This window comes from Setaria italica, chromosome IX, assembly GCF_000263155.2.
Source record: "Setaria italica strain Yugu1 chromosome IX, Setaria_italica_v2.0, whole genome shotgun sequence".
NCBI lineage: Eukaryota > Viridiplantae > Streptophyta > Magnoliopsida > Poales > Poaceae > Setaria > Setaria italica.
The window spans coordinates 6,034,630-6,059,752 of NC_028458.1; the positions used below are offsets into that span (position 1 = coordinate 6,034,630).

The 25,123-nt window shown below is 42.0% G+C and overlaps 1 protein-coding gene and 1 long non-coding RNA gene across 4 annotated transcripts; one reads left to right on the forward strand and one right to left on the reverse strand.

Moving 5' to 3' along the window:
• Window positions 1-997: 997 nt before the first annotated feature.
• On the reverse strand, window positions 998-19,367 carry LOC101758768 (serine/threonine-protein kinase SMG1). Of its 3 annotated transcripts, none has more exons than XR_002675833.1 (17): window positions 19,040-19,367; window positions 14,142-18,948; window positions 13,868-14,056; window positions 13,659-13,773; window positions 11,781-12,837; window positions 10,511-10,958; window positions 9,431-9,484; window positions 6,509-9,344; window positions 6,047-6,160; window positions 5,805-5,935; window positions 5,372-5,464; window positions 4,850-5,122; window positions 3,959-4,484; window positions 3,364-3,439; window positions 3,129-3,273; window positions 2,078-2,174; window positions 998-1,816 (listed from the first exon to the last, which is right to left on the reverse strand). XR_002675833.1 is itself a non-coding variant. In XM_012842707.2 (16 exons), exons 1-15 carry the CDS (start codon window positions 19,264-19,266, stop codon window positions 3,174-3,176), a joined length of 11,046 nt encoding a protein of 3,681 aa, XP_012698161.2. In that variant the 5' UTR covers window positions 19,267-19,367; the 3' UTR covers window positions 998-1,816; window positions 3,129-3,173. The 3 variants fall into 3 exon arrangements, 1 of the variants encoding a protein (XP_012698161.2); XR_001163009.2 differs by having other exon boundaries at window positions 2,078-2,179; XM_012842707.2 differs by lacking the exon at window positions 2,078-2,174.
• A 2,872-nt stretch (window positions 19,368-22,239) lies between these two features.
• LOC111258414 lies at window positions 22,240-23,988 on the forward strand. The gene is made up of 3 exons (XR_002678989.1): window positions 22,240-22,874; window positions 23,087-23,328; window positions 23,581-23,988. It is a non-coding gene; the product is annotated as an uncharacterized LOC111258414 (long non-coding RNA).
• Window positions 23,989-25,123: the final 1,135 nt, after the last annotated feature.

Consider the following 25,123-nt stretch of genomic DNA (forward strand, 5'->3'; position numbering starts at 1 on the left):
TGGCAATGACGACACACACTCTAAAGAATTTTTCTTTCTTTTTTGAAACGAAATTTCCTGTTGAGATAGCGGGAAATTTATATGTTACTACTGAAATATTCTGGCCATTTTCTCTGTCGATTCTTGACTGTAAATTCCACCGGGTGATCTTGAACCTGCTGCATTATTATAAATGAACAGTCAGTATATCGGTATCAACAGGAAAAAAATGATTATATTTGGCCAGATTCGCATCAGCGCAAGGGGTATGTAAGTATGTTGGTCTCAAATGATCCCTGACCTGCTAACGTGAGTATTAAACTTTCATGACGACCACCAACCCTGGCAGGAAAGATTCTCCACATCGAGCCGTACGCATATGATTTGGTAAGTAGCACCAATCGGAAGGCGGGGCAACAGATCGCAAAGGAAACAGCAGCTTGACCGCTGAACTTACATTACACCAACACTTTATCGCCCACTACCAAACACTCGGAAAGCGACACCACAAGAAGTGGCACTATATTTTTCCCAACATAAGAGGCAGTTATTAGCAATTCATTTATCTATATTTATTTAAAAAAAATAATTTACCTTTAAGACGTACGAAATGCACGAATAACCGCAGGAAATTACAAACTTGACGAAAAACGAGTAGATTTTATCTGAACGTCTATACCGCGCCAGGGTGTTAGTGTTACTGCCGTGCCTACGTGCATCCAGGCCACCCGAGCCCTATCTGTTCCACGACCACAAGTGAGCAACAGCACAAACACTGCCCACGAGTTCGGACTCGAATGCAGATAAAATAAAGGCATAAAGTGATCAATCTCTGTCTCAAATAATAAAAGGAACAGAAATTAATGAATAAAGATAAGCAGCAGATTTTTTCTCCTTTTGTCTTCATGAATCTTTTTTCAGCTCAAGGACTGGGGACAATCATGTGTCTCTATCAAGATACAAGAAGTGGTAGAAAGCTACAATGATAGTAGACAAAGTGGAAGAATCATTATAGCAGTGATAGACTGAATGTTAAGTTATTGCATTTCTAATACCATATTCTGTTTAATCAGGTAAAAATTTACCTGATAACTGGAATGAGGTTTCGTGCTTGGGATCAGCATGCACAAAATGTAAAACATTACTATTTACACCATGTTCATCTGAAATCAGAGATCAAACTAGAACTCCAGTTCCAAAATTGCATGCCCAACACCTATATTTCAAAGAAAGTCACTTGGCCACAAGAGGGAACTGCCAAAATCACAAGTACAGGCAAAAAACAATATGTACATTTTATTTGGATCAGGTAAAGTCACATCTGCTCCTCGGGTTCCTATGGGGATAAAAAGGTTAGCCAGGGTCAGCCAAAACAAACTTGCCTGCCTTTTATTCAGCCTCAGCTAGGTCATCCAGCTCTACAGGGAGTAGTTGCGTGCCTTGGGAATTATGGGAATGCATACCATGCTCAAGTCGGATTACAAGAACATTGCATTAGCTTCCACATTCTGTTCTGGAATATATGGGGAATGACCAGGCCATGAGGCTGCAAGTGTGCGCTTGATTACTCTGCTAATCCACTTTGAGCAATCCATTCATGCGCACCGTGGAATCTCTCTTTGCCAGTACTTGCAAGGATGGATCCAATTCAATCTCTCCTATAGCTAAAGCTTAAAACAGTTGCCTTTCATTTGGATACAAGGGGAAAAAGATAATGGCCACAATCAAATGTCTTTAAACTGGTTCACTATCATCCATAGTAACCAGCAGCCATAGCCTCTGATGGACATGCTACAGCATCCTTCTTTTAGTATGGATCTTCTGTACCGCCCATACTCTGAAAATGTAACAGCAATTTTATAGTCAAATTGCACGCGCACACACACACAAATATTGTAAATAACCATACGATCAAAATTGACAAATGAGTATTAGTTGAAATTTATCCACTAGAAAAAATCGTGAGTACATGAAAAGAGCGATGATGACCTTACAGGCTACAGGGTGCAATAAAAACATTTCTGTAAGAAAAATGATAGCCAAGTATAACTGACATATTGCTCATAAAAAAAGAGTAATGGTACAATCAGAAGTATACCCAAGAGGCCAAGATTGATCAATATAACCATAGGTGCATAGAGGAACGATGCATCATTTGACAAAGTGATCCAGAAATGTTAAGCAGCAAACCAAGACTATTCTGCCAGAAAGATTATTCCATATGTTAAAGGTTGCCACTGAACAACAAGCAGGGGAGAAACCAATTCAGAAGGGCACATACTAATTAGGGAAACAAAAGTGAATATCAGAACATGCAATGTTCAACAAGGTCTCAGCTTCATCTGATCCTGGACATGATGAAAAATTGTTTGAAATCCTTTTTCAGGTTTTCAACTAACCACTCCTTCGGGTTTCTAAGGCTAGTGCTTTTTTTGGGGGGGTGGGGGCGGTGCAGTGTGAAAAGGTTTTACAGGTCGATTTGCTCAAAAACTGAGCAAGAATCCTGCACCCTAATGATGTTTTTGAACCCTGATGATGTTCTCCTTTTGGATTATGTAAGACCGACACATCTTCGAAGAAATTAAAGAACAAAAGTTCAGTATGTTGTCCTTCAACTTGTAGTGAATGACAATTGACTAACTCTTTCAACTTCAACATTAACTGGGAAGAACAAATGGGTAGCTCATAAAGATACATGAAGGCTTTGATGTGTTTTTATCAGGATTCTGACATTATCAAGGATCCCCTGTGCCATCCAGAGGTCGCCCTGGTGAGAGGGTTGAAGCCAGAGCCAATACTGCTGCTCAAGCGGACATCATTGCCATCCTTTTAACTAAGCAAGAACCGGTCAGTTTCTAAAATATCTCAAGTCTAGCTTTTCCTCGCCCTCATTCACTGATTGCTGTTTACCAAGTTGTCGCTAACCAACCTCTTCCAATGGTGTTTACCCTAGCATACATCCCAGTTTCCATTTTATCTTGAGAACATCAGTAAATAAACAGGTTGACATGTGACAAAAAAAAAGATGTCGATGTGCTATAATGCACATATAAGGAGACCTACAGTTTAAAAACCATAACAAGAGACCTATAAAAAGGAGCCATGTAGCCTTGCCTTGTACACTTGGGGGCATAATATTAAGTTATTACCTGGACCATTTGCCCATGCACACTGAAGGAAGTTATGTCTTTGAATCATATCCATGGTGTCCATCCCTCATACATATTGCATAAATTGTCGATACTTGTTGCTTGTTTAAGAAGATAGTCAACTTGCTCGGAAATGTTCAAGGACCTTGACAGAATGACACGAGATCAATAAACGGGAAAACATAAATAAATAAATATAATTGACTGCTAAAATTCTTTCCTCTTAGTCACCCACCTGGTACCATCTATATCCTTTCCATGTAACTTATGCTCCACTTGCTTCAGGATGGACAGAGCAAAAGGATTTTTACCTGTTGACACCAAAGAGAACAAGCAAACATTAGCTCTAAATTTGTCTGTGCTTCAAAATCCTTCAGGCGTAATACTTGATAAGAAGCTAAGTTCTCAGGCACAAAAAAAGGTGAAAATAAAAAGGTTTATGATGATTTACAATACTCAGTTTCGAATAGCAAAGACATAATACAAGAGAACCATAAATTACCCATTGCTTTGCATTAGTCTTTTTGTATAAACTGAAGTTAGATAGCATACTAAATGAAAAGTTAGGTTACAGATATCTTATTATTTTATCCAGTATATGCAATTTTAGTTGCTTCTCAGAGGAAAATCATTTGTGGTGTCAACATGATGCTGACTGTACATTTACAAACCGATTAAAACAACAATGATCTGATAAATTTAAGTGTTGAGATACACAATACACTTCTTAAAGAAATTTCAGAGCAGCCTAGTTTCTATCAGACAAAGTAATTCTGCAAAACTAAATAAAGGTGTCAGACATCAGCCATCCACCCTTTTATCGTTCTTACCTCTAGTTACTCGAATCAAAGAATCAGCATAGGATTTAGGATCACTGTTGTTGCATTCTTGTCCTCTAACTTGTTTGGAGGCTGCACTGCTATCCTCACTTTCAATTCTTCCCTCCACCAAATGGGTTTCAACCTCATGAATATTGCTAGCATGTGTCAATGCGACATTACTTGATATAGACTGATTATCACTACTATCTCTAGTTTCCTGGTCAGTAGCACCAGGACCTTCTATTTCAGCCCTAACATCCATAAGAGCATCTATTTTCTCTAAGTTGTCAGAAGAACTAATCTGGGTCAACCCTGTGGTACATCCAGAGCTGCTAGTATATGAGTGCTCTGGAGGTGAAATCCAACATCCATCTTGCAAAGATACGGCTGTATTCATTTCTAAATCCGCAGACTCACATTCCACGCTTCCAGAAGAGCCTCTATCCTTCTCAGTTGATGAATCGCTTTGCAAAAGATCTGTCGAGGGTATATCCTGGGATCTCACAGATTCCCTTTCTCCTGGAACTTCTAGAGCCTGTGAATAAGACAAAAATAAGTGAAATAATTGGCACCTAGCCACATGTAACACGTCGCAAAAAGAAAGGGTTAAAGTTAAAGCTTATGTATGTACATCAAATACATCTATATTCCTAAGAGCAAAAATAGCAATCAAAGCTTACTAAAAAACCAAAGCAGAAACGTCAGTATGTCACATGCCTATTTAGAAATTCAGATTCACATATATTGACTAGGAAGTTCAAACCAGATCAAGCTCCTTCTAATACATTACTGCACCTCAAGGTTAGCAACACATTCGCCTCATTTATACCTTAAAAGTTCAAACTGTGGGGCGCAAATGATTAGCATGCTCTCAGCATATAACATTTCTTAGTTAAGTACCTTGTGAAGATTCGCAGCATGAAGACTTGAAAGCTGTCCAAGCTTCATAACCACGGAATATAGTCCCTCCACATTCTCAGTAAGCGGACCCACCAGAGGTTCTATATTTTTGCAAGCTTCCCTAATTTTAATGTTATAAGATTGGAATAATGCCTTTCCATGAATAAGGGGCATACTGGCATTGTTCTTCTCTCTTTCCTTTGAAATTGCTTCAGACATAATAGTTACATCAGCAGATAGACATGCTTCAAGTGGAAATAAAGTTGCATTTGCCTGTCAAGCACAAAACAAAAGGCCTTTTTCTTCAGAGAAAGAAAGTGATTCCATGTTCCATGGAAAAAACTATATTGATGGTAAGTAGTTATATATTCTGTGAGTACTGTTTAGCATATCCCAATAATGTGATATGACCCACATATATCATATATTCAAACGATGTCAAACACCATGTACATGAAAAACAAGTAACTATATTGAAATTGGGGAAGGAAATATAATGAACAAAGAGAAGCAGTGACAAGCCTTAGAAAGATTGGTCATAAGGGAACTGTGCACTGCAGCAGCTTCCTTCCCCAGAGCGTACACATCATGCAACCCATCTGCTATAGCCAAAACCTGCAAATAATTTCCAGGAAATCAAGAACAAGAAATAACTGATTCGATCTCATTGTCATAAACAACTAAAAAGGGAGTGTAACTATGTAAGACAGACCGCCACATCTGAAATTTCTAATTCCTCATAGTTGGAGAGTAAAAATCATAAAAGACTTGCATATACAATTCAGTAATGCCAAACAGCAAGCTAAATAATATTAATTTCTCAATTTTGGCTAATGTGGTTACAAACCATTTGCAGGCTTCCACAGCTCAATCTACATGATTAACTTCACTAGCTCCTATGCAATCAAAAAACTCAAAACAGAAAGTTCCATCAAGATGAAATTTGATTATGTACCTCGTCGAGCAAGGAACCACATTCAGAAGTCAAGGCAGTGCGATCCTGTGATACATGTTTGAATCCAGATAGCAATGCACTTACTTCACAAGCATGTTCATACATGGCTACAAGAGCATCCTGTAGATTAACTGGCAAAAGGTACCAATATTATTATACAATGGTAAAAGAAGGGATATATACAAACTCCCACAATGGATGATAAAAAAAAAAATCAACAACTCCAAGTAGGAGTAGCATACCTAGTGCAGATTTTGCTTTTACAGAGACTACAGAAACCTGGTTGTTTGCTGAAAACAAGCCTTTTCCAGCAGTTTCCAGGTTGACTTGGCCAACTTTCCACTCCTGTTCTGCACCTGCTTGTAACAGACATACATATAACTATTATGAAACAGGAGAAACTTATGTAGAACAACAGGAGGAACCATAATGGTAGAAGGGCGCAGAACTTTCAGATTCTGAATAGACTTTGGCAATATTTGTATATCTTGCTTCAGGGGTATGGAGCTGAGTACTATAGAGCATAACTAAAAAAGGTAAAAAAACCACAGCATAGCACATCAGCACAATTATATCCCACAAGACACCAACAGGCTATCTTGAGTGGATTCAGTTTTTTATAGCAAAGAATAAGTTTGTCTGTCTTGATTAATTTGAGCATAACTGTAATTAAAGTATGAAAAAAAAGATTATAGTCAACTTACATATAAAGGAATGATATGCTGCGTCTAGACGTGTCAGGAGATTCACGAAAGTTTGCTGCCAGGCCCTGCCTTTGTCCATAGATTGTTCGGGAGCTTTATCCTCAGGAATGAAGTAAAGTCCATCTCTGGATGCTTCAAACTCCAAAACAGATGTGCACAACTTAACAAGATCAGATGCCTCTTTTTGAACCACTTGAAGCAATTTCCTCCTTTTCAACAGATGACCATGAAATTCAGGGGGAATTCCTGAACCCTTTGCGGTTGAACCACCTGCACCAGAAGTATTTGTACCAGCACAGGCCCATCCCATTGCTCTCTCAAGTTGTCCTTCAGCTGAAATAGAAATGCTTTCACAAGCTTGCAGGAATTCAATTGACCTTGTTATCAACGAGACCGAAGACTGGATCTTATCTAACATGTTGCTTCTGCTCAGATTTAAAATCAAAGAGATGAACTTATCATCGCTAAGAATATTTTGTGACAAAACCTTTGCCTTTTGCACATGGGGAGATGAAAGATCATGTAGCCATTCAACCTGAACTGTTTCCAAAATGGTTTTGCGCAGAGCCTCGGTGAGCTCATTCAATTGCTTTTTCATTAGTGAAACGGCAGTCCGGGTAGTTCTAGCTGTCTCGTGAGCATTACAATATTCCTCAAGCATTAATGCAACCCTTCCAACGGCAGCAAAATCTCTTTTAGGTTGATCTGATTCTCTTCTTCCTTGACCCAGCTGTAGTAAAGCACTAATTTCTTCATCTAAACTTAGGATGAGTGAAGGAGCAATCCTTTCTGTTATATACCGGAAAACTTGTTTTTCCACATGGATTGCAAGCTTCTTTTTAAGAGTCAGGTAAAGTTGATTGGCGTTAATACTATGCTCAACAGAAGATGACATCTCATGCATGCATAAATCAAGAATTGAATCAAGAAGGCTGAGTTCCCAAACAAAAAAAGCATGATCCTTCCATATGCCAGCTAAAGGCCACACCACATCAGACAATGAAGAACCCAAAGACAAAGCATCTTTCATACTGGAAATGGGTCTATCTATGTTAGAAGGACACACGCGATCAAGCAATTCCAGGTCAGCAAAGGGTTTTGCCAAGATTGAAAGGAGGGCCTTGCTTTGTCTAAAATGAAACTCACTTTCCTGATCACGATCCACCAAAGATGAGAAGTACTGTTTGGAAGAAAGCAACGAATTGATGACACTGTCTTCTACTTTCATAAGTGATGAAATACGCAAATCTTTCTGGCTCCATGTTTCATGTAGTTGTTCCAATTGTGCTCTACAGATTTCCTCCTGCGAAGCTAGCTCCTCTGCTTCTTCCCAAGATAGATGTTCTCTGCCTCTTGCAGCAGCTTCTTCAAGAGCTATTTGCTGCTCAGTAATTCGACCAACTTTCACAGAGTAGCTCTGTTCCAATTCAGTAAGAGATGTTCTCTCAAGTTCTACCTCAACCAGCTTCTCTAGAGCTTTGTCAACAGAACCGCGTATCTTAGAAATTAAACCAACAGCTTCCATTACCTCTGAATTGTGTGAAACAAATGATCTGATAAATTCTGGAAGAAAAGCTTCAGTCATTTGTTCAATCATGTTGATACTTGAGTGCAAAGCAGCCTGAAAAGTAGAAGCCCAGTGCCTGGGGTGGGGCTTTGCATAAGCAACACTTGTCTCAGCTAAGGTTTTCCCAATAACTTCATGCACTTCATCAACAACACTAGAGATCAATGCACATTTTTCTATGTGCTGTTCAAAAAATTGCAAGCCCATTCCAGCATCAGCCTGAAGACCAGAATCATCTGCCCTAAATTTAGCTTTTCCAATAGCTTTAGTTGAGAGGTCAGACACTTTGGCTCTAATATCACTATACAGCTGGCCCACAGCAATCCCAAGAATAGAAAGCACCTTACTTGTTGTCTCTTGTATATCACCCTTAGCTGGAATTTTGATCTCACCCTGCCTAAGACTTTCTGAATGTGACAGATGAGTGTCATCACCGTCGTTCTTTTGTGAAGGCAATTGAATAGAGTTCATGAATGCAGAAAGTATCCGCTCTTTGGATTGCATTTCATTATCCAACCCGATAGAATTCATCAGTTCAGAACATTCCCTTGCAAGTCTTTCCACGCATGTAATGTAACTTTCCATTTGATTTAAGAGATCCCGATATCTTTGCTGCACTAGATGAGTGCCTTCACCTTGAACCTTAGCAATGACTTCTGCGGCCTGTCTTTTGGCAAGGGAAAGCATATCTTGTGATGTATTTCTTACAGATAGCTGCAAAACTTGCGCCCAACTAGATATTGGACTGGTTGTGATGTAGTTAACAGGAAGAACTTGCTGCAACACTAAAGAATATTCAACAAGTGAGTCCAAAGCAGAGGAAAGCCCACCCTGCAACTCAGATATTAATTGAGAAACCTCCCTATCCAACTCAGAGCACTGTGCTCTTGTTGGCTCTGGTACAACTGTAAGTGGGACTCCTGATTCTAGGACAGCTGAAATAAGGCTTAATGCCTCGTCCTTACAATTCAATTGCATGCATGACTCAGCACACACAATAGATCTGTCCCGTATAGCCTCAAGAACTCGTGCATATTTTTCCACCCATATTTTAAGCTTGTTAGCTTCATCAACTGCTGCAGCTTTTGCTTCTGCTAACTCGTGAGCATGAATTTCAAATGAAGTGCGAGATTTCTCAGCAACTGTAGTAGCATCAGCTAGGATTGAATTAGCCGACATTTCATTCTGCAAAACATTTGATCTCTCTTTCTCAGCATGATAAAACATAGCTGATGCAACCTCATAGTGATCTAAAGTATCCAAGAATTTCTGCACATAGTGAAAAGAAGAAATAAGGAGATGGAAATGTTTATTTGCGATAATTAATCTTTTGCTTGCGGACTTGGAAATAATACCTTTAGAGCAGATACTGTGGCTGGCAAATTAGTTAAGAAAAGATCCTTATGCTCCTGGGGAAAGGAAACTGTTCGATCAGATAGTGGCAATGATAATAAAAAAAATACATTAATAGTTCAGGACAGGAAACAGCTACAAAATGGGACTCAATCTTGAAATATTAATCATAGCATCTGTGTAGTGTGTGACAGATGGCAATAAAGAGTGATATATTTTATTGCTACCATCCTATAGGAACCTATGTAGATAATGAAACAATTAACTTACTATATATTTCTTAGGAAATAAACTAAACAAGCAAGTTTCGCTACAACCATCCATACAACATCAGTTAGCTAATTTGTGACAAAGTCCCTATACATTTACTTCAATCATTGATAAAAAAATTCCATATTAAACGGTACTCCCTCTGTTCGATAATTTATGAATCTTTGGATAAGTCATGATCTCCAGTAAGCAACTTTGGCCATCAAAATTAAATTATTCTTTAGTAATGTGTTAGAGAGAGAGAGAGAGAGAGAGAGAATCATGTTTTGAAAGTACTAATGATGATAGATAATAGACCTAATGGTTCAATTTTTCATGTGAAAAAACTATGTTTAGACTATATAAGTGGTCAAAGCTAAGGTCTGACTTTCCACAATGAAGCGCACGTTTAGTACCAGCTCCCGGTTAAATATTAAATCCACTAATGACCAGGTAGATGCAAGAGACATTTGCAACATGTTGACTTCAATGCTACCACACCAGGCTCCCGGTTAAATATTAAATCCACTAATGACCAGGTAGATGCAAGAGACATTTGCAACATGTTGACTTCAATGCTACCACACCAGATGTAAACAAGGTAATGTGGGCAGTCAAGGAAGATGGAACTTTATGGTGCATGGTTGGAGCTAAGGAACTCCAGATACTGCTTTTGGGAATAGATTAGGTGTTTATTTTAGTCTGATTTCCTGGTCAGGTTGTTTTCTTACTTAAGAAGGGCACTCAATGTAAAGCTTTGTAAGGTGTTGTACAGCTCTCCTGCGTATTCAAGAGGTCAAAAAGAGAAGCTTCAACTCCTAGCAAACAATTACCTGCAAAGGAACACGGATTTCTTGAATTCTTGAAGAGAATAAGCTCAAACTAACTGCTAATTCCATTCCTTTCTTCTCTTCACCAGCAATTCCTGCTTCATCTTGGATATTTCCTCGTGTCCACTCAATCAATGGGTCCCAAACAAATACTTCCAACAACATCAAGATGGTATCTTTGTTCTTCAAGAGGACATCCATAACTTCCTCACAAGTAACTCTAAAAACACCTTCCACACCAGTCAATCCTAAAGCTGATTCAATAGTTTGAGTGAGACGGAATGGAACAATTTCTGGAATCTTCAGCCTTTTCCCTTTATCAAAGCATATGTTGTAATCAATATGAACTACATCACCATTGCTGAAATCCATAAGAATGTTGTCCAGATGTCTATCTCCAAGACCCAGCATATGGCCAACCATGCTCATGGCTGCTACACTGCTAGAGAATCTGCAGTAAAAATTTGATTCATAGCTAAGCACTCACCAGCTGTAAGAACTTTAATCATAAGGCAATATTATCAAGAATAAAGAAAACTTTAGTTATCAATCTTAAAAGGGCTATCATAGCACTCTTTGTAACCTGCAGTGTGTTGAACGAATGAGTTACCAAGAATTTGTTCAAGGAATTCCTGACCTTTTTTTAACTCAGTTACCATATATATTGAAAAAAAACAATACATAATTGCATGGCAAGTGTTACTTAACAAACCATTTCTTGTAAACACAAAAAATCTTATCTAGAGTTCCTAATATTAACATGACTGTTAAATAATGAAGATGTCTCGCACCCACATCAAATTCCTGTCAACGGTAACAGAATCCTATCCAAGAGAAAGTACTATGCACAAAACAGGGAGGACTCTCTTCATCTCAGCTTCCAAGGCCCAGATCCCATGTACTAGGGATCTGCAACCATTTAATTCAGCAAATTCCTCACTTTCTTCATTCCAAGAAAAGAGTACACATTTTCTTTTCTTTCAACTATAGTTTATAAGAATATATTGTTTACACGTTAAGGTTTATGAGTGCAGAGTCTAAACTATTCAATTTAAAATATATAATAAAGCTATTCAATTTAAAATATATAATCATATATGTCTTCAATATTTAATGTGGTTTCCTAAAGTTACTAACAACTAATAGTGTATTTATTCTTTCAGGAAGTGACAACTAGCAGGAAAAAAACACAATTTTTTCCAAGGAGGGTGAGGGAAGAGCAAGTGGCGAATAATGTAACTGCTGTGTTCAAAAGAAAGGTGCCATGCCCTACCTCTTTACTTTGGAGTTAAAGTTTCTGAAGCCTTCACTAGCACACCACATTTCTTGCCACAGAATTTGTTTTGGAGTCTCATTCATAAGCTCCAATAGAACTTTTCTCTTGACATCTAGTGGCCAATCTCTTCGTGATACTACCCTTTTGATCCCTTTTTCTTTCAGTGCTGGTATAATTTTTCCATAGAACATATCACTTGGACGAGGAACAGGTGGAACAGGGTTGCGAATGTTACCAGCGCTAACTGAAGATAGCTGTGCCTCTGCCTGTGCCAATTGCGAACGCTTTTGCCATGATTTGTACACATTGTATATGCTGCTTACATTTTCCACCCATTGGATCAGTCCAGCTCGTCCACTAACCGGTGTAACAGAATAGAACCGTAGTGCAATATTTCGACTTCGAGTGTCAGAAGACGAGTACAATAAGCTATTTATCGCCTCCAACAACTGCATTATCCGAGAATCAAGGCGTAGATCCTCCCGGCCCTTGAGAAGGTAAGTATACCTCTGACCATCTGATCCTTGCAAAACAAGCTTCTTAGGTCTTGTCTTTGTTGAAAGTATCGTCACCTCTTTGCAGAATGACGACACAGTTACAATGCCATGGTTTCCAGCAAAAGATTCTGAGGAATCAAGTATCTGCTTCTCAAAACCAGGCATTGGAATGTCAGATGTTGACAAAACAGCTAGCTGTGGAGCAATTTCACTTAACAATATGCATGACTTTCTTTGATGCGTGGCTAAAGAAGCAGCAATTGAATCAAAAGGCTGCCAAATCTCTCCTAATGCTGTTGGAGATCCAGGGGGCGTCTTAAGGGTTGTGATTGCAGATTTCAGCTTAGCATTAAATTCCTTATGGAACCACATCTCATGAGATGTTTTTGGTTCGCGAGATGTAGATGCCAGACGACGTTCCAAGGCTACAATGATTGGAGTCATCACAGCAGAATATTTTGCAGCATTAATCTTGTTCTTTTCTGCTGAACTCAGTGTAGAATTTGCAGCAACCCTTGCAGCTTCATCTTTAAGTATATTGATTCTCCTTAAAACATCTGCATCACAATAGAAATTTGGTCAATAATAACATCTGCATCTACTCAAGAACTGTAGTTTACTTAACATAAATATAATTGTCATGGGCAGTCAGCTGGATCTTACGGGCCAGATCGAGAGTATGGTAGGCCCATTAGGGTTAAGTTAGAGATAAGATTAGATATCTTGTTTAGGGTCAAGTAAGCCTGAGAGGAGATTATCAACCAAAGGAAGCAAGAAAATCAATCTATTGTCCCAAACCCTGCCCTTGTGGTGTGGTTGCCGCCACCATAGGCCAGATATAAAGCATCTCTACACGTATGTTGCTGTAATGTTGTATGCTTCCGACTAAACTTCCAGATGATCTACTGCCAGTGACATGAAAATTTCCATTTGCTTATAAGAAAATCCTTTTACAGTATTGGAAAACTGAAACTGAAGGATCACATGAGTCATATCATAAACTCTCAAGGGGCATCATCAATCCTGGCAATTCTATGCAGTGACCTTTCATCATTTCATGGCACCGGAACCTAGTTAACTGTCATTAACTTGTCGTGTGTAGTAGCACATGACACTAGAGGAACATGTAATTGCGTAAATCATAGAGTAAAACAAATGAAACCTTAGGGTGCTTTTCATGTTGCGGCCACCTTTTTAAATCAACTTTGTTTTTACCACTTACATCACCTAACCAATAACATCTATTTAGATTCTGCAGGAAAGCACCGCAATGTCGAGCTGAACCTTAAGGTAAGTCATGTAGGTATCTAAGTTTTCAGTCAAAACCTGCCTCCTCCAGCTGATTCGACAGGACAGCAAAAGGGGAGGTGAGGCTTACCTGAATGGAGATCTTGTAAAGTGCTCAGCCACTGTTCCTCCCAAAGAACAGTAATCATACCTAGCTCCTCAATTGCAAGCTTAACATCTTTAATTAAATTGGGGTACAGCTTAACCTATGGAAAACAGAAAGGTTTAAAAACATAAAATAGCACCGTCGCTAAAGTAGATAACCATAGTCTGATATGGTAAGGTACTAAGGTAAAATACCAGAAAGTCCGATATGTGCTGAAGCTCCTCAGAGGGTTCTCCTTCACAAGCATTGATATCAACCAATGTAGGATATACAATAGAACAAGGAGAAAGTTTTCCTAGCTTCAGCAATATACTCTCCAAAAGTTCCCTTACTATCTTCTCTGGGTGGGAACTCAAGCGTGCAAAAAGTTGAGGTATAATCTCCTGCATATTTCCAAAGCATATAATTATAAGGTAACTATTATCATAAGCTCATAATTATATAATACAGGCCACTATCATGATGTACCTGCCATGGCAGTAAAGGAACTGTTGAAACCCCACTTTCAAGTGTTTCCTTCAGTTCCACCCCATAGTTCAACATTATGTGAAGGAGATACAGCATTGCACGCATAGTGTAGCTTCTTGTTTTCCCTTTCAAAGCATCATGGTGATATGAAGGTTGAAGCTCAGTTGATGAATGAGAAAGGTACTGAAAATAAGCATGTGCTGCGTGACCGAAGAGTGATACCCTCCTTTTCCTTAATGACCACCAAATTTCAATAAGCTTGTCAATCAAAGGCGTATTGTCCTTTGCACAATCAGATTTACAAAGAAGAACTATTAGTTCTGATGCTAGAACTGCTGGGGGGTCTTCACCTTCACGGGCCTCAAAGCCTGGTGCTCCAGCTGCAGTTTCTATCAGATGAATTGCCTGTTCAATAAGTGAAGTTATGGGGCCTGCTGTCACTGGATAATCACAACCCACATGATCTGCATGTTTATCAGCACAGATACTTCTGATTATTTCCTCCACCTCAGATTTCTCATCATTTGTCAAGTGATATCTATCTGGGGAAAGTTCAGACTGAAGAACAGGGGACAGTGAATTCTGCAAATTTGAATCTTTTCCAGACAGAGAATAACTGGCATGAGTGAAGCACCAGGATGCATAAGCAAGCCAAGCTTTACCCATGCTGGGGCAAAGTTGCCAGGATGTCTTCCGAGCAGTGCCTATGATTTCTTCAGCAAGTGCACGATAGTTCAAAGTCGAAACAGCAACACTATCACCAAACAAAAGTTCCTCTGTACCATTTTGAAAGCCATTAGAATCACTGAGATCTTCTATTACCTTTGGAATTATCCTATTTAAGATAGGGGTTGAGTTTTCTTGCTCTATCCAGGTTGAGAGTTTCAAACAAGCCCTAGCAATAAGTGAATGCGGAGTGCCAATGTCAGATGAACAATTAATTGTGGACAGAACGCTAGCACGAACCAGTGACCACATCTCAGATAGAGCCTCTTCATTATTTCCCTTTTCACGCTTCAGCAAGGCTCCTTCGTACTTAATGTTCAACTCAAGTATTTCCTTGTCCATCTCATCAGATGACTTCAAAGGATGATTTGTGAGGTACTGGTTTAAACGGGTAGCCAACATAAAGTTGCCCTGCTTTCTAGCAAGACTTGCAAGCTTCTGGCAGAGAAGAAGAGTGGATAAAGAAGATGGTTGTGTATTACGGTAAACTTTGAAGACCTTTAGCCACATGCTGCAGTCTTGATGCATTCTATCGATGGGATCATGCAGTACTTTCAGTAAAGAATCCATTATTGATCGTGATTGATTAGGTCCATTTTGGCAGGTCAACCCCGAAGCTTCCTCGAATGCAAAGATGCAATGAAGCTGGCCAGCGCAAGCAGCAGCTTCAGGCAATCCATTGAGTGGGACAACAGAGAGAGCTTCATCCAACATCAATTTAGCCTTATCAAGCTCCTCCTTTATGCCCTCCAACTTGCTACTAGATTGAAGCATTCCACGCAAGAGCATAAGTTCACTTCTCTCAAGTGCGACCTTGGGATCAAGGGTGAGCTCACTGCTACTTTTCGGAGTAAGGTCAAGATAACCCCAAGCTGAATGAAAGTCCCCCTCATCAAAGCACGCCATTGCATGAATAGCATTGAGTTCGTTGCCAGCACTTGTTAGAGCACCTGAATAAGGTTTGCCAGCATGGACAGCACGGAGCACTTGTAACTCTGCAAGCCAGCTCTCTAAGCATTTCCAATCTGAAAGGGATGTGTAGCACTCAATGACACGCTCTATGATGTACTGAATGCCATCAGACTTCATGGAGGTAAGGGCTTCCTCCGACTGCAGTAGATGGGAATAATGTGCAGCCGCCTTTTCATACTGCCCCTGGGATTGATAGATCAGTCCTGACATCCACGAGAAGTGCTTGTCGCAATCAGATACACTCCGCACTAGTTGATTGTCTTGCTCAAAGTAAGTGTACAATGTTGACACAGCCCACTTCTGAAGTCCAACTAAGGCGTCTGTTTCATGACATCTGCACAATGCCAAGGAAACATGCCGGAGGACCTTCAGAACATCTGCTTCTAACCTCTCTCTAAAACCATGATGACTTTCAGTAGCTCCACCTGTGTGACTATTGCCTCTGAGGGATGATGCAGCCAGGTTTCTGAGATCTACCAGCCGCAATGAACAGTAGTGAACGACTGCATCACTGCAATGCATAGCTAATCCTGCATTCAACATTGGATCACAAATTCGCGAAAACCACTCTTCACAAACTCGTTTGTTTGCGCGGAAAAACACAGAACTTGCTTTAGGTGGGGGTGATAGAACAAAGGAACCTTCATATGCATTGTAAGCATATTTTTTCAATGCCTCAACGAAATCCAATAGCAGACGCATTGGCAATAAGCAAATGTCAGCTGGCCCTATATACCTGCCTTCACCTTCCTTAGCTTCCGGCGTCAATACATTTGTTACATCCAAAAGCATGCGTTCTAGAGCTGCAAATGTCTGAGTGGGACCACCTAGATGAGTTCGAAGTCGAAGGTTAATGCAGTGCCGGGCAGCTTCATGTATTCCCCACCAAACTGCAGCATGATTGTTAACTGAGTAGATCCTATCAATAATAGCTCTGTCCACACTAGGACCTTTGGGGAGTTCGTTCCCATCAGCATCTCCAGACATATCAGTTTGACCAGAAAGCATATCTTTCTTGCCACGGTAACTAAAGACCAGCCGTTGCACCCAAGATGAAAGAGGTAATTTCAATCTGAGAGAAAGGTAACTCAAAATAGAAACAAGCTGCTGCCAGTGGAGTTTCCTAGGTTGTTGCTTCACAGCAAGCACGTGCCTCCAGTTCATGCAATGGTTGGACATGTTAGCAATATCTGAGGAATTCAGATAACTATGCTTGTCCACAAGCAAGCCAAACGCATATGTCGTGATAGGCAAAGCGATTGAAAATAACCTTAGAAATGCATCCTTTACATTACTATCTGGATCACTAAGCTTATCAAGCAGAACCTGAGCGACAACCAAGAAGTTCATGGGATTGATGAGTTTACCCAGGAATAGTAACTCCAAGGTTAATGCAACATGGCATCTCACTTTAGGCTCCCTATCATATGCGCAATCCAAGACAGTGAAAAGGATACCATTCGAAAGTGTAGCATCCCCAATGGCCTCATAAGAGAAACTGAACTTATCCACATCCCTCTCCATTCCACGAATCAAATTTTCAAATGAAGCTATCCAATCTAGAGCCTCTAATTTCAGTGTCATGGATGATGATGCATTAAGACCCTGAACTATGTATTTGCCATATTTATGCACAAACTTCTTTTTACACTCACAAGAAATCAGCTGAGTTTTGCAACCTTCAGATGTTGCCATAATGCTTGAGAGTTCCATGTTGCTCAGTTTGTGTAGTGTAGAGAAAATCTGAAACTGCATCTCAAGGAAATTATGGAAAGGTGTACCAAACGGGTCAAGCTTCTCTGAGATGAATGATGTCAAGCTACTTGCTCGCTCATTTCTCTTTCTTGTATCAAGTGCAATCGTGGCCAGAAGAATCTTCAGATCAAATTTCATTAAGGAAAGCAACTGATCCTCTGAATATTGTGCCCAAGAATGTGCACCTGAGTTCAACTTGCTTTTCCTTTCATTGTTAGACTCTAAGGAGAGACTCTGGATACAAGGGTAACTTGCTTGCCCTTCCTCAAGCAGAGATTTTATCAGCTCTAACTCTTTTGTCAACGATGCAATTGCTTGATCAACTACATCTTCCGATCCATGCTGTAGGCAAAAAAGGTAAGTAGCTGCTGAGTTTGCGACCACAGTATGGTTTGGATGAAGACGCAACTTAGATAAAATTGAACTGAAGTCAAGCAAAGCTCCCACAGAAGATGCACAGAGCCCCAAATTTTGCAGTGACAGAACTTGCAGGTTAGTCTTAAGTGCTGCCACCAACTGTGCTGATGAGGCAACTTCCAAACTCTGGGCCAACACATCCACAAACAGGACATAAAATTCAGCAAACCGTTCCTGCAGAATCTCTGCAAGCAAGACCAAGCATCTGGATGCTTCTTCCATCCTCTCAGACCAGCCAAGCTTAGAGGCTATCACTGATGCACACCTTAAAAGCTGAGGAGCTAACGCTTCCAGAGGCCCAGCTACAAGTTCCCTTAGGTTATTTCGCTCAGCCACACCAGACGCCATGATCTGCAGTACCGTAGAGAAGCAAGCAAACAGCGGACGAAGTCGCCCAGAGTTATGGCTGGCTGCAAGGTTGGGATCATGCACAAGCACCTCCATATCAGCCAAGAACTTGGGAAGCAACCCAAGCGAGAACTGCAGATTCCCAAGCCAATGCCACTGAAACTGCAAAAAGCTATCCATAATCATGCTGCGATCGGCATCAGCAAGGTCTGGCACAAACGCCCACCCAAGGAGCAGGTCCATGATATCAACAAACTGCGGACGGAAGCAATGGGGGAACTTGGCGGCAATCAGCATAAGCAGGCCGAGCAGACACCGGAGCACGGCGAGGGACGTCCGCTCATCCTCGAGCACGTCACGGCAGGAGGCGAGGAGAGGCGGCACGAACCGCTCGACCGGGGCCACGTCCCCGGTGGCCAGGAGCTCCCGGAGCCCTTCGGTGACGAGCGCGGCTGAGGAAGGGTCCCCCAGAAGCGGCAGCGCCCAGGCGACGAACCCGTCCGGCAGACCCCCGGGCGCTTCGTGCGAGCACAGCACCGCGCAGAGCGTCGCGTACGCCGACACCGCCGCACGTCGCACCGCGTAGGACCTGCACAGCAAACCATCAAGCACGAGCCGGATGAGCCGAGGTGATGCGTGAAGGGGGGAAAGCGAAGAGAACGAGAGGAGGGTGCACTTACGCATCATCAGCGAGGAGGACCGAGAGGGGCGGGGCGAGGAAGGGGGCGAGGGCGGGGAGGAGGGGCCGGTTGGGTGGGTGGAGGAAGGAGAGGCGGAGGTTGGAGAGTGCGGCGGTGCGGGAGGCGTCATCGGAGGGGTGCGGGGGGTCGCCGGCGGCGGCGGAGAGGAGGGAGGAAAGGTGCTGCTGCAGCTGGTGGTGCGCGTAGGAGGGGCGAGGGTTTTGCATTGTCGCGCCCGCCGCGCCGTCAATCTCATCGACCGCCGCGCTCCGCTCGCCGCCCGGCGCGGAGAAACATCTATGGCGTCGCCGTCTTCTGTTACTTGTGGAGCGCCCGGTGAACCGAAGGCCCGAAGGTTCAGATCGATAACGCGACTAGGGGAGGAGACGGGCTCGTTTCGGCCCCGATGAACCGTGCGTGTGCAGCAGCCCAAGGCCCGTGGGTCGGGGTGGTAATTGATGTGTGGGTCTCACAGTGACGGCCCACACGCCAACGAGAACGAGTTCCTTTGCAGACCGTTCTCCTGGAAACGCACACGGTCGTCGGGATTTGGGTCACCTTGTGTCTGAATTCTGATCAGGATTAATTGATTATACATGACTTTGTAAGTAAAGACACTTTCCTCTGCATCCAAGCCAGTCAATCCCCATCCAAAGGATGCCAACGTTCCCAAGGAAAGGAAGCCCAGGACTTTGCTGCATCTCTGGCTATGTAGTTTTTTCTGTGACTGTTGTTGCATTACTGAAAATATTTTCAATGTATCTAAATCCATAATGTAAATTGCCTTTTCGATGCTCACTGGCTTGATCCTTTTGTAAATCTGATTTTACTGGCATATAACTGTATTGCTTACCATTCCCTGAAGTTTTGCCATAGATTAACACCATACTCTGTTTATGCTGCTGAATAGTTAAGATCATCAGATGGAATGTTGAATTAGTTATACCTTATTGTTGGTGCAACTTTTTTTTGGCAGTGCACCAAGCTACTCCTACAGGCCCTACTCAGAGCAGCAATGTCTCCGTGCTCGGAAGAATTGGGTTAACTCAAGGTGGTATCTTTGGCAAAAAAAAAAAAATATTGGAAACGTAGTCAGTTCCATGGCATATAGAACTGCTGCTAATGATCAATATCTAAATGCACATAATTCTGAGGCACGACTTCTGGTACCGGAAGTGCCACTTCACGCAGAGCTGTTGATGCTGCAATTGATAAGCTGACCATCTACTGCTAACCATGCTGCTCCAGTGGGAGAGTATGATTCATGTGACATCTCGCCCTCTCTGTGTTTGATCTAGCATGATGTTTCTATTATTTCACCATGGTTAGTGTACTCTGGCATGGTTTTCTATGGTAATACATACCCATGGTTAGTGTTTCATATGGTGATAACCAACCTACATTTGGAATCACATAGAGTATTTGTTGTCTATTATTTGTCTTTTAGATTTATATAGTTGATGTGCATTGGTTATTGGCAGCTGTGTTTTTTTTTAACCCTAAATGTTGAAGTTGCACTAAGAAAACCCCTTGCTGAACTTTTATTTCTGTAGTTGAATCATGATAGCTGCTCGCACTAACCATCGGTGTTTACTTCGATAACTGTTCAAAGTTGAGTTCAGTGGACAAGTGGTACAGATTAGTATATTGTTTACTAGCAGCCGCTGATGTTTTCTTAATTGATAATGCAGCGTATCAGAAACTATGAAGTTGGCGACTTCAGTAAACGCAAGTACTACATCCACAAGCTGAACGAGAGCCGCTGGAGAGCTCGTGCATCTACCTAAGTTGCTGTTTCATTGGAGGTTGGAGCTGATCATTCAATGGCTATCTTTGCTCGCATGGTTGATTAGTAATGGCTCTGCAGAACGACCGTGCCTGCACCGTGGTAGTTGCCTTACGAATTTTGGTGCCCCGATGAAGCAGGTGTTCGTAATGGAAATAGGTTGTTTACCAATGGATGGTGATGTTCTTTTCACCATGGTTGTGAAGGTTGGCCGCATCAAGTTTTTATCAGTGCAACATCAGGGGAATTGCGTAAATCCATCTAATCTTTCATGCACTGATGATTGGTAGTCGAGCAGACTTGCGAAGACTTTTTTCTCCCCGTTTTTCGATTACAGTGGCGACCGCTCGACTCGAGACCCTCCTAACACCGGGAAAAAAAATCTCTCTAGCAGGTCGGCCTGTTATCTGCATAGCTTGAACGAAAAGACTTCAAAACCAGCCCATGTATATGAATTTCACGTAACAATTTTTTTCATTTTGCTTGGCGCACAAAGTGGCGCAGCATATTTAAGCATCTGTGTTTCATCATCAGAAACAAAAACGACAATTAGGAACGAACGGGTGCGGTGATGGATGAAGTGGATGACAACAACTTAAGAAAAGAAAATCCGAGCCCACATCGACACAGCAAAACCCACATGGCTCGGCCCATGTACCGGCACCTTTTGTTGGCCCATCACAGCACCGCAATCTGGCGGAGTCGCGCCGTTGCGGCTTCTTTTCTCAGGGGCGAGCGCGGTTTAGTCCCACCTCGGCGCCTCAACCTTGCGCGGCTGCTCGAGCTGCCTATATAACAAAGCCCCCAGGCAACCTAGCTCCTTACTTACCTGGACGGGGTCGATGGGCGATCAAGAAGGCCCATGGCCTAGATCAGTGGCCCACATTGCACTTGGTGGGTGCGCTGGTTTACCATCTCCCCAAGTGGGAGAGTGGACGTCATAATTTGTGGTAGAGGGGGTACGCGTTCGCGCGGCCCCTGCCAATTCTAAGAAATTAAAATTTTACTCTTGCATACAGGGTTAGGTCCCTGGTAAAGGTTTTCCTTGCTATATTCTTCGTATAGGTCCCTGCTCTCTGTAATGTCGATATCGCAAGTTGTGGTGGTGGGCTTGTTTTGGGCCCAAAGCCAGAATTTTTATGGGTGAAAGAACAAATGAATTTCGAGACGATCTCGGCAATGGCGATATGGCATGTTAGGGCCTGTTAACTCCTCCCTAAACATGCTTACATGTTATTTCGTTAACCTTTGCAGATTTGAGTTCGTTGTTGAGTTTATTAAAGTGCCTTTGCCGATGAGATCCCACTGTTCTTAATTGATTATGCAGAGTTGTGGTAGGCTGTGCTATTGGAATTTGTGGCCGATACTTCTACAAGGTGATGCTTGAAACTGCGATTTGCTCGAAGAACCCAAAATGTCGAGATAAGCTAGCTACTAGAGCTCTTGAGCGAATATCCAGGGCAAATAAAATGTTCAAAGAATTCAACGTCTGATCCCATCAGTGCTTTTCTGAAACCGGACAGCTGCAATTGTCAGGCCTTGCAGACTAGTAGGTTGAAAACGCCGCCAATTCAGCAGCACCATTCATACCGATCGACTTGGTAAATATGTAAAGCTTGATGTGCTGATGGAACGAGAATCTTTATTTTCGAAATCTGATATCGCATCTTAGAAGTTGTAAGAATAAATAATTAAAAATCAACGACCGCGACAATTAGTCCTTACTCCTTAAAATCTCGAATAAGGAAAAGAAAGAGTGCGTACCGGGGAGAGGGGGAACTCGGCATCATAAATATCATGCCCTAGCTGCCGCCCCCGTCATCCCGCCGTCTTTTCCCTGACGTAGTGCTGGGGGTGATGCGATGCGATGCGAGCACGCAAGAGGTGAAGAACAAGAGGTGGACACAAGGAAGAAGAAGCCGGAGATCTAGAAGAAAGAGAAGACAAGCCGTCTTGCTGTTCTGATCTCGGGTAACAGCCATGGACCTATCGCTTTGTGCCATGGAACCTCCGTCTGCTGATGCTGCGACGGCTCCCAAGACCGTTCAGGTTGGTGCCAGTGCTTAATCCATGCCACATCCACTCTAAGAACTTCGAGGATGTACGCTACCTTCTCCCTACGAACATGCTGTGTTTTTTTTTTCTGAGACGTATGAACATGCTGCTGATCGATTCATTATGAGTTTAATAAATTCACTTGCTATTGCCTTGTGATGTGGCCTCAATGACGTTCTTGTGTGATGATCGCCGTGTCTCAACAGCCACGAGATCAGGCTCGGCAAGTGCAAGCACCATCTCCGCTTGCTGTATCAGTGCCGCCGCAAGAAAGCTTTGGTTGTAATGGAGGAGGAGGAGGAGGCGGCGGCGGCGGCGGCGGCTGCCCCTGCTGCTCCAATGGGGAATCCTGATTCATGCCACATCCTTTACGAGAGCGCCGTAGCCGCTGCTACTCCAATGAGAAATCCTGATTCATGCCACATCCCCTTATGAGAAACTGAAGGATGTACGTTGTTCTGCCCCCTTGACTTTTCTAGTTATTGAGGTTGCTGGACATATAATTTTTTTGAGCCATATTAATTCCTCCTAAAACCATGCTTACATTACCTCGATAACCCTTGAGGAGTAGTTCCATACGAACATGTTAATGATCATCGCTGTGCTAGTTATTTCATATACATTGTTGATTTTGCATTTAGATATTTAATTGTCTTGAGTCTTGACTATACGATCTCAATGTTCTTGGTTGGTAATGCAGTGTCTCAACAACGACGAGGTCAGGCTCGGGAAGTGCGAGCTCCATCTTCCCGTGTTGTTTGTGTGCCACATGAGAGCTCGTGAGCTCTGGAGTTGATTCATTGGCCCTTTGCCTCTTTCGACTCACGGTCTCATTGATAAGATAGTAAAAATATTATTCGCAAAAAAAAGACAGTAAAAATATGAACTAAATGCTGCAACCTACTAATATCCGTACTGTGAAATTATCTTTATTGTTGGTACGGGCTAAGTTTGTGGTATGTGCTAATATTTTCCTTGGAGTAGTGTACATTCTATCCTTGAATCTTGGAACATCTTTCATGGCAGTGATCATAAATGTTTGCTTTTCACTATGTTTGAACACCTAGGGTCTTGTTTAGTTGGCAAAGTTTGGAGGTGCCAAATTACTGTTACAGCACTGTAGCACACTGTAGCGTTTCGTTTGTATTTGTGAATTATTGTCCAAACATTGACTAATTAGGCTCAAAAGATTCGTCTCGCAAAGTACAACAAAACTGTACAATTAGTTTTTAATTCCGTCTACATTTAGTACTCCATGCATGTACCGCAAGTTTGATGTGATGGAGAATCTTCTTTTTGCATAGTGCTAAAGTTGGAAGTGGGGAGTGAACTAAACAAGGGCCTACTTCAGAGTTCAGACCTCACTATTTCTGGCCGGTAGCAGACAGCTACTCTATATGCTGCAACGTTCACATGAAAAGCAGCTCTTATCTTGAGCACTTGCACAGTTGTGTGAGTTGAATAATTTAGGGAACTACAACTACCGAACTGATGCTACTGAAATTTTATACATGTGGAACTGAAAAAACTCTCATGGCCATGAAGCCTAGTGTGAGATGTTGCCAATTCAGTAGCGCAAGTGACACACCCGTCCGACATTCCTGCCGACCATGACTCCATGAGAGGACACGTTGATCGATAAAGGTAAAATTTAAAGTGAAGACACACATTAGTCTAACATGATACAAGAGTATGTCACTGCAACTCTCTGTGGAAGCATAATAAAGTGGCAAAAAAGAAAAATCTAATTCTACTGAAGAAAAGTGTCCCGCCGCAGTCCGCTCCAGCAGCGCCATGTCCCCCCCCAGTTAAGATGGGAGAACCCCCCCCCCCCCCCCCCAAGTCCCGCTCCCTTTTTATTTCTGATGCGCCTTACGCTCGTTGGACCCTCGTGAAGTCGTGGTTATAGTTCAATGACTTTCCTGTGTGCTTTTGTGCCTACGTGGAACTCATAGTATTTGCCCTTCTGAGTAGTGACGTAGTCATCGTATTTGTTTGTGTTATCTTAGGGCCTGTTTGGATACCCTGTGTTAAAATTTAACAAGTGTTAAAGTTTTAACACTCTCAAATAGAGTGCTAAAGTTTAACACATTGGGGTGTTTGGATGATGTGTTAAACTTTAACACCTTTGGTGGGAAATGACTCCATTGCCCCTCATTTATGGCCGGCGAAGAGAGAGGGAGGAGAGAGAAGGGGTAACCTGGGAAAAAGTAGAGAGGGGGACCACTTTTAACACCTTTAGC

Coding starts and splice junctions, on each gene's coding strand:
- LOC101758768 (XM_012842707.2), bottom strand. CDS start 19,266: ATGCAAAACCCTCGCCCCTCCTACGCGCACCACCAGCTGCAGCAGCAC. Junction 14,057..14,141: donor TTCCTTTACTGCCATGGCAG/GTACATCATGAT, acceptor GGAAATATGCAG/GAGATTATACCTCAACTTTT. Junction 13,774..13,867: donor AGCACATATCGGACTTTCTG/GTATTTTACCTT, acceptor TGTTTTCCATAG/GTTAAGCTGTACCCCAATTT.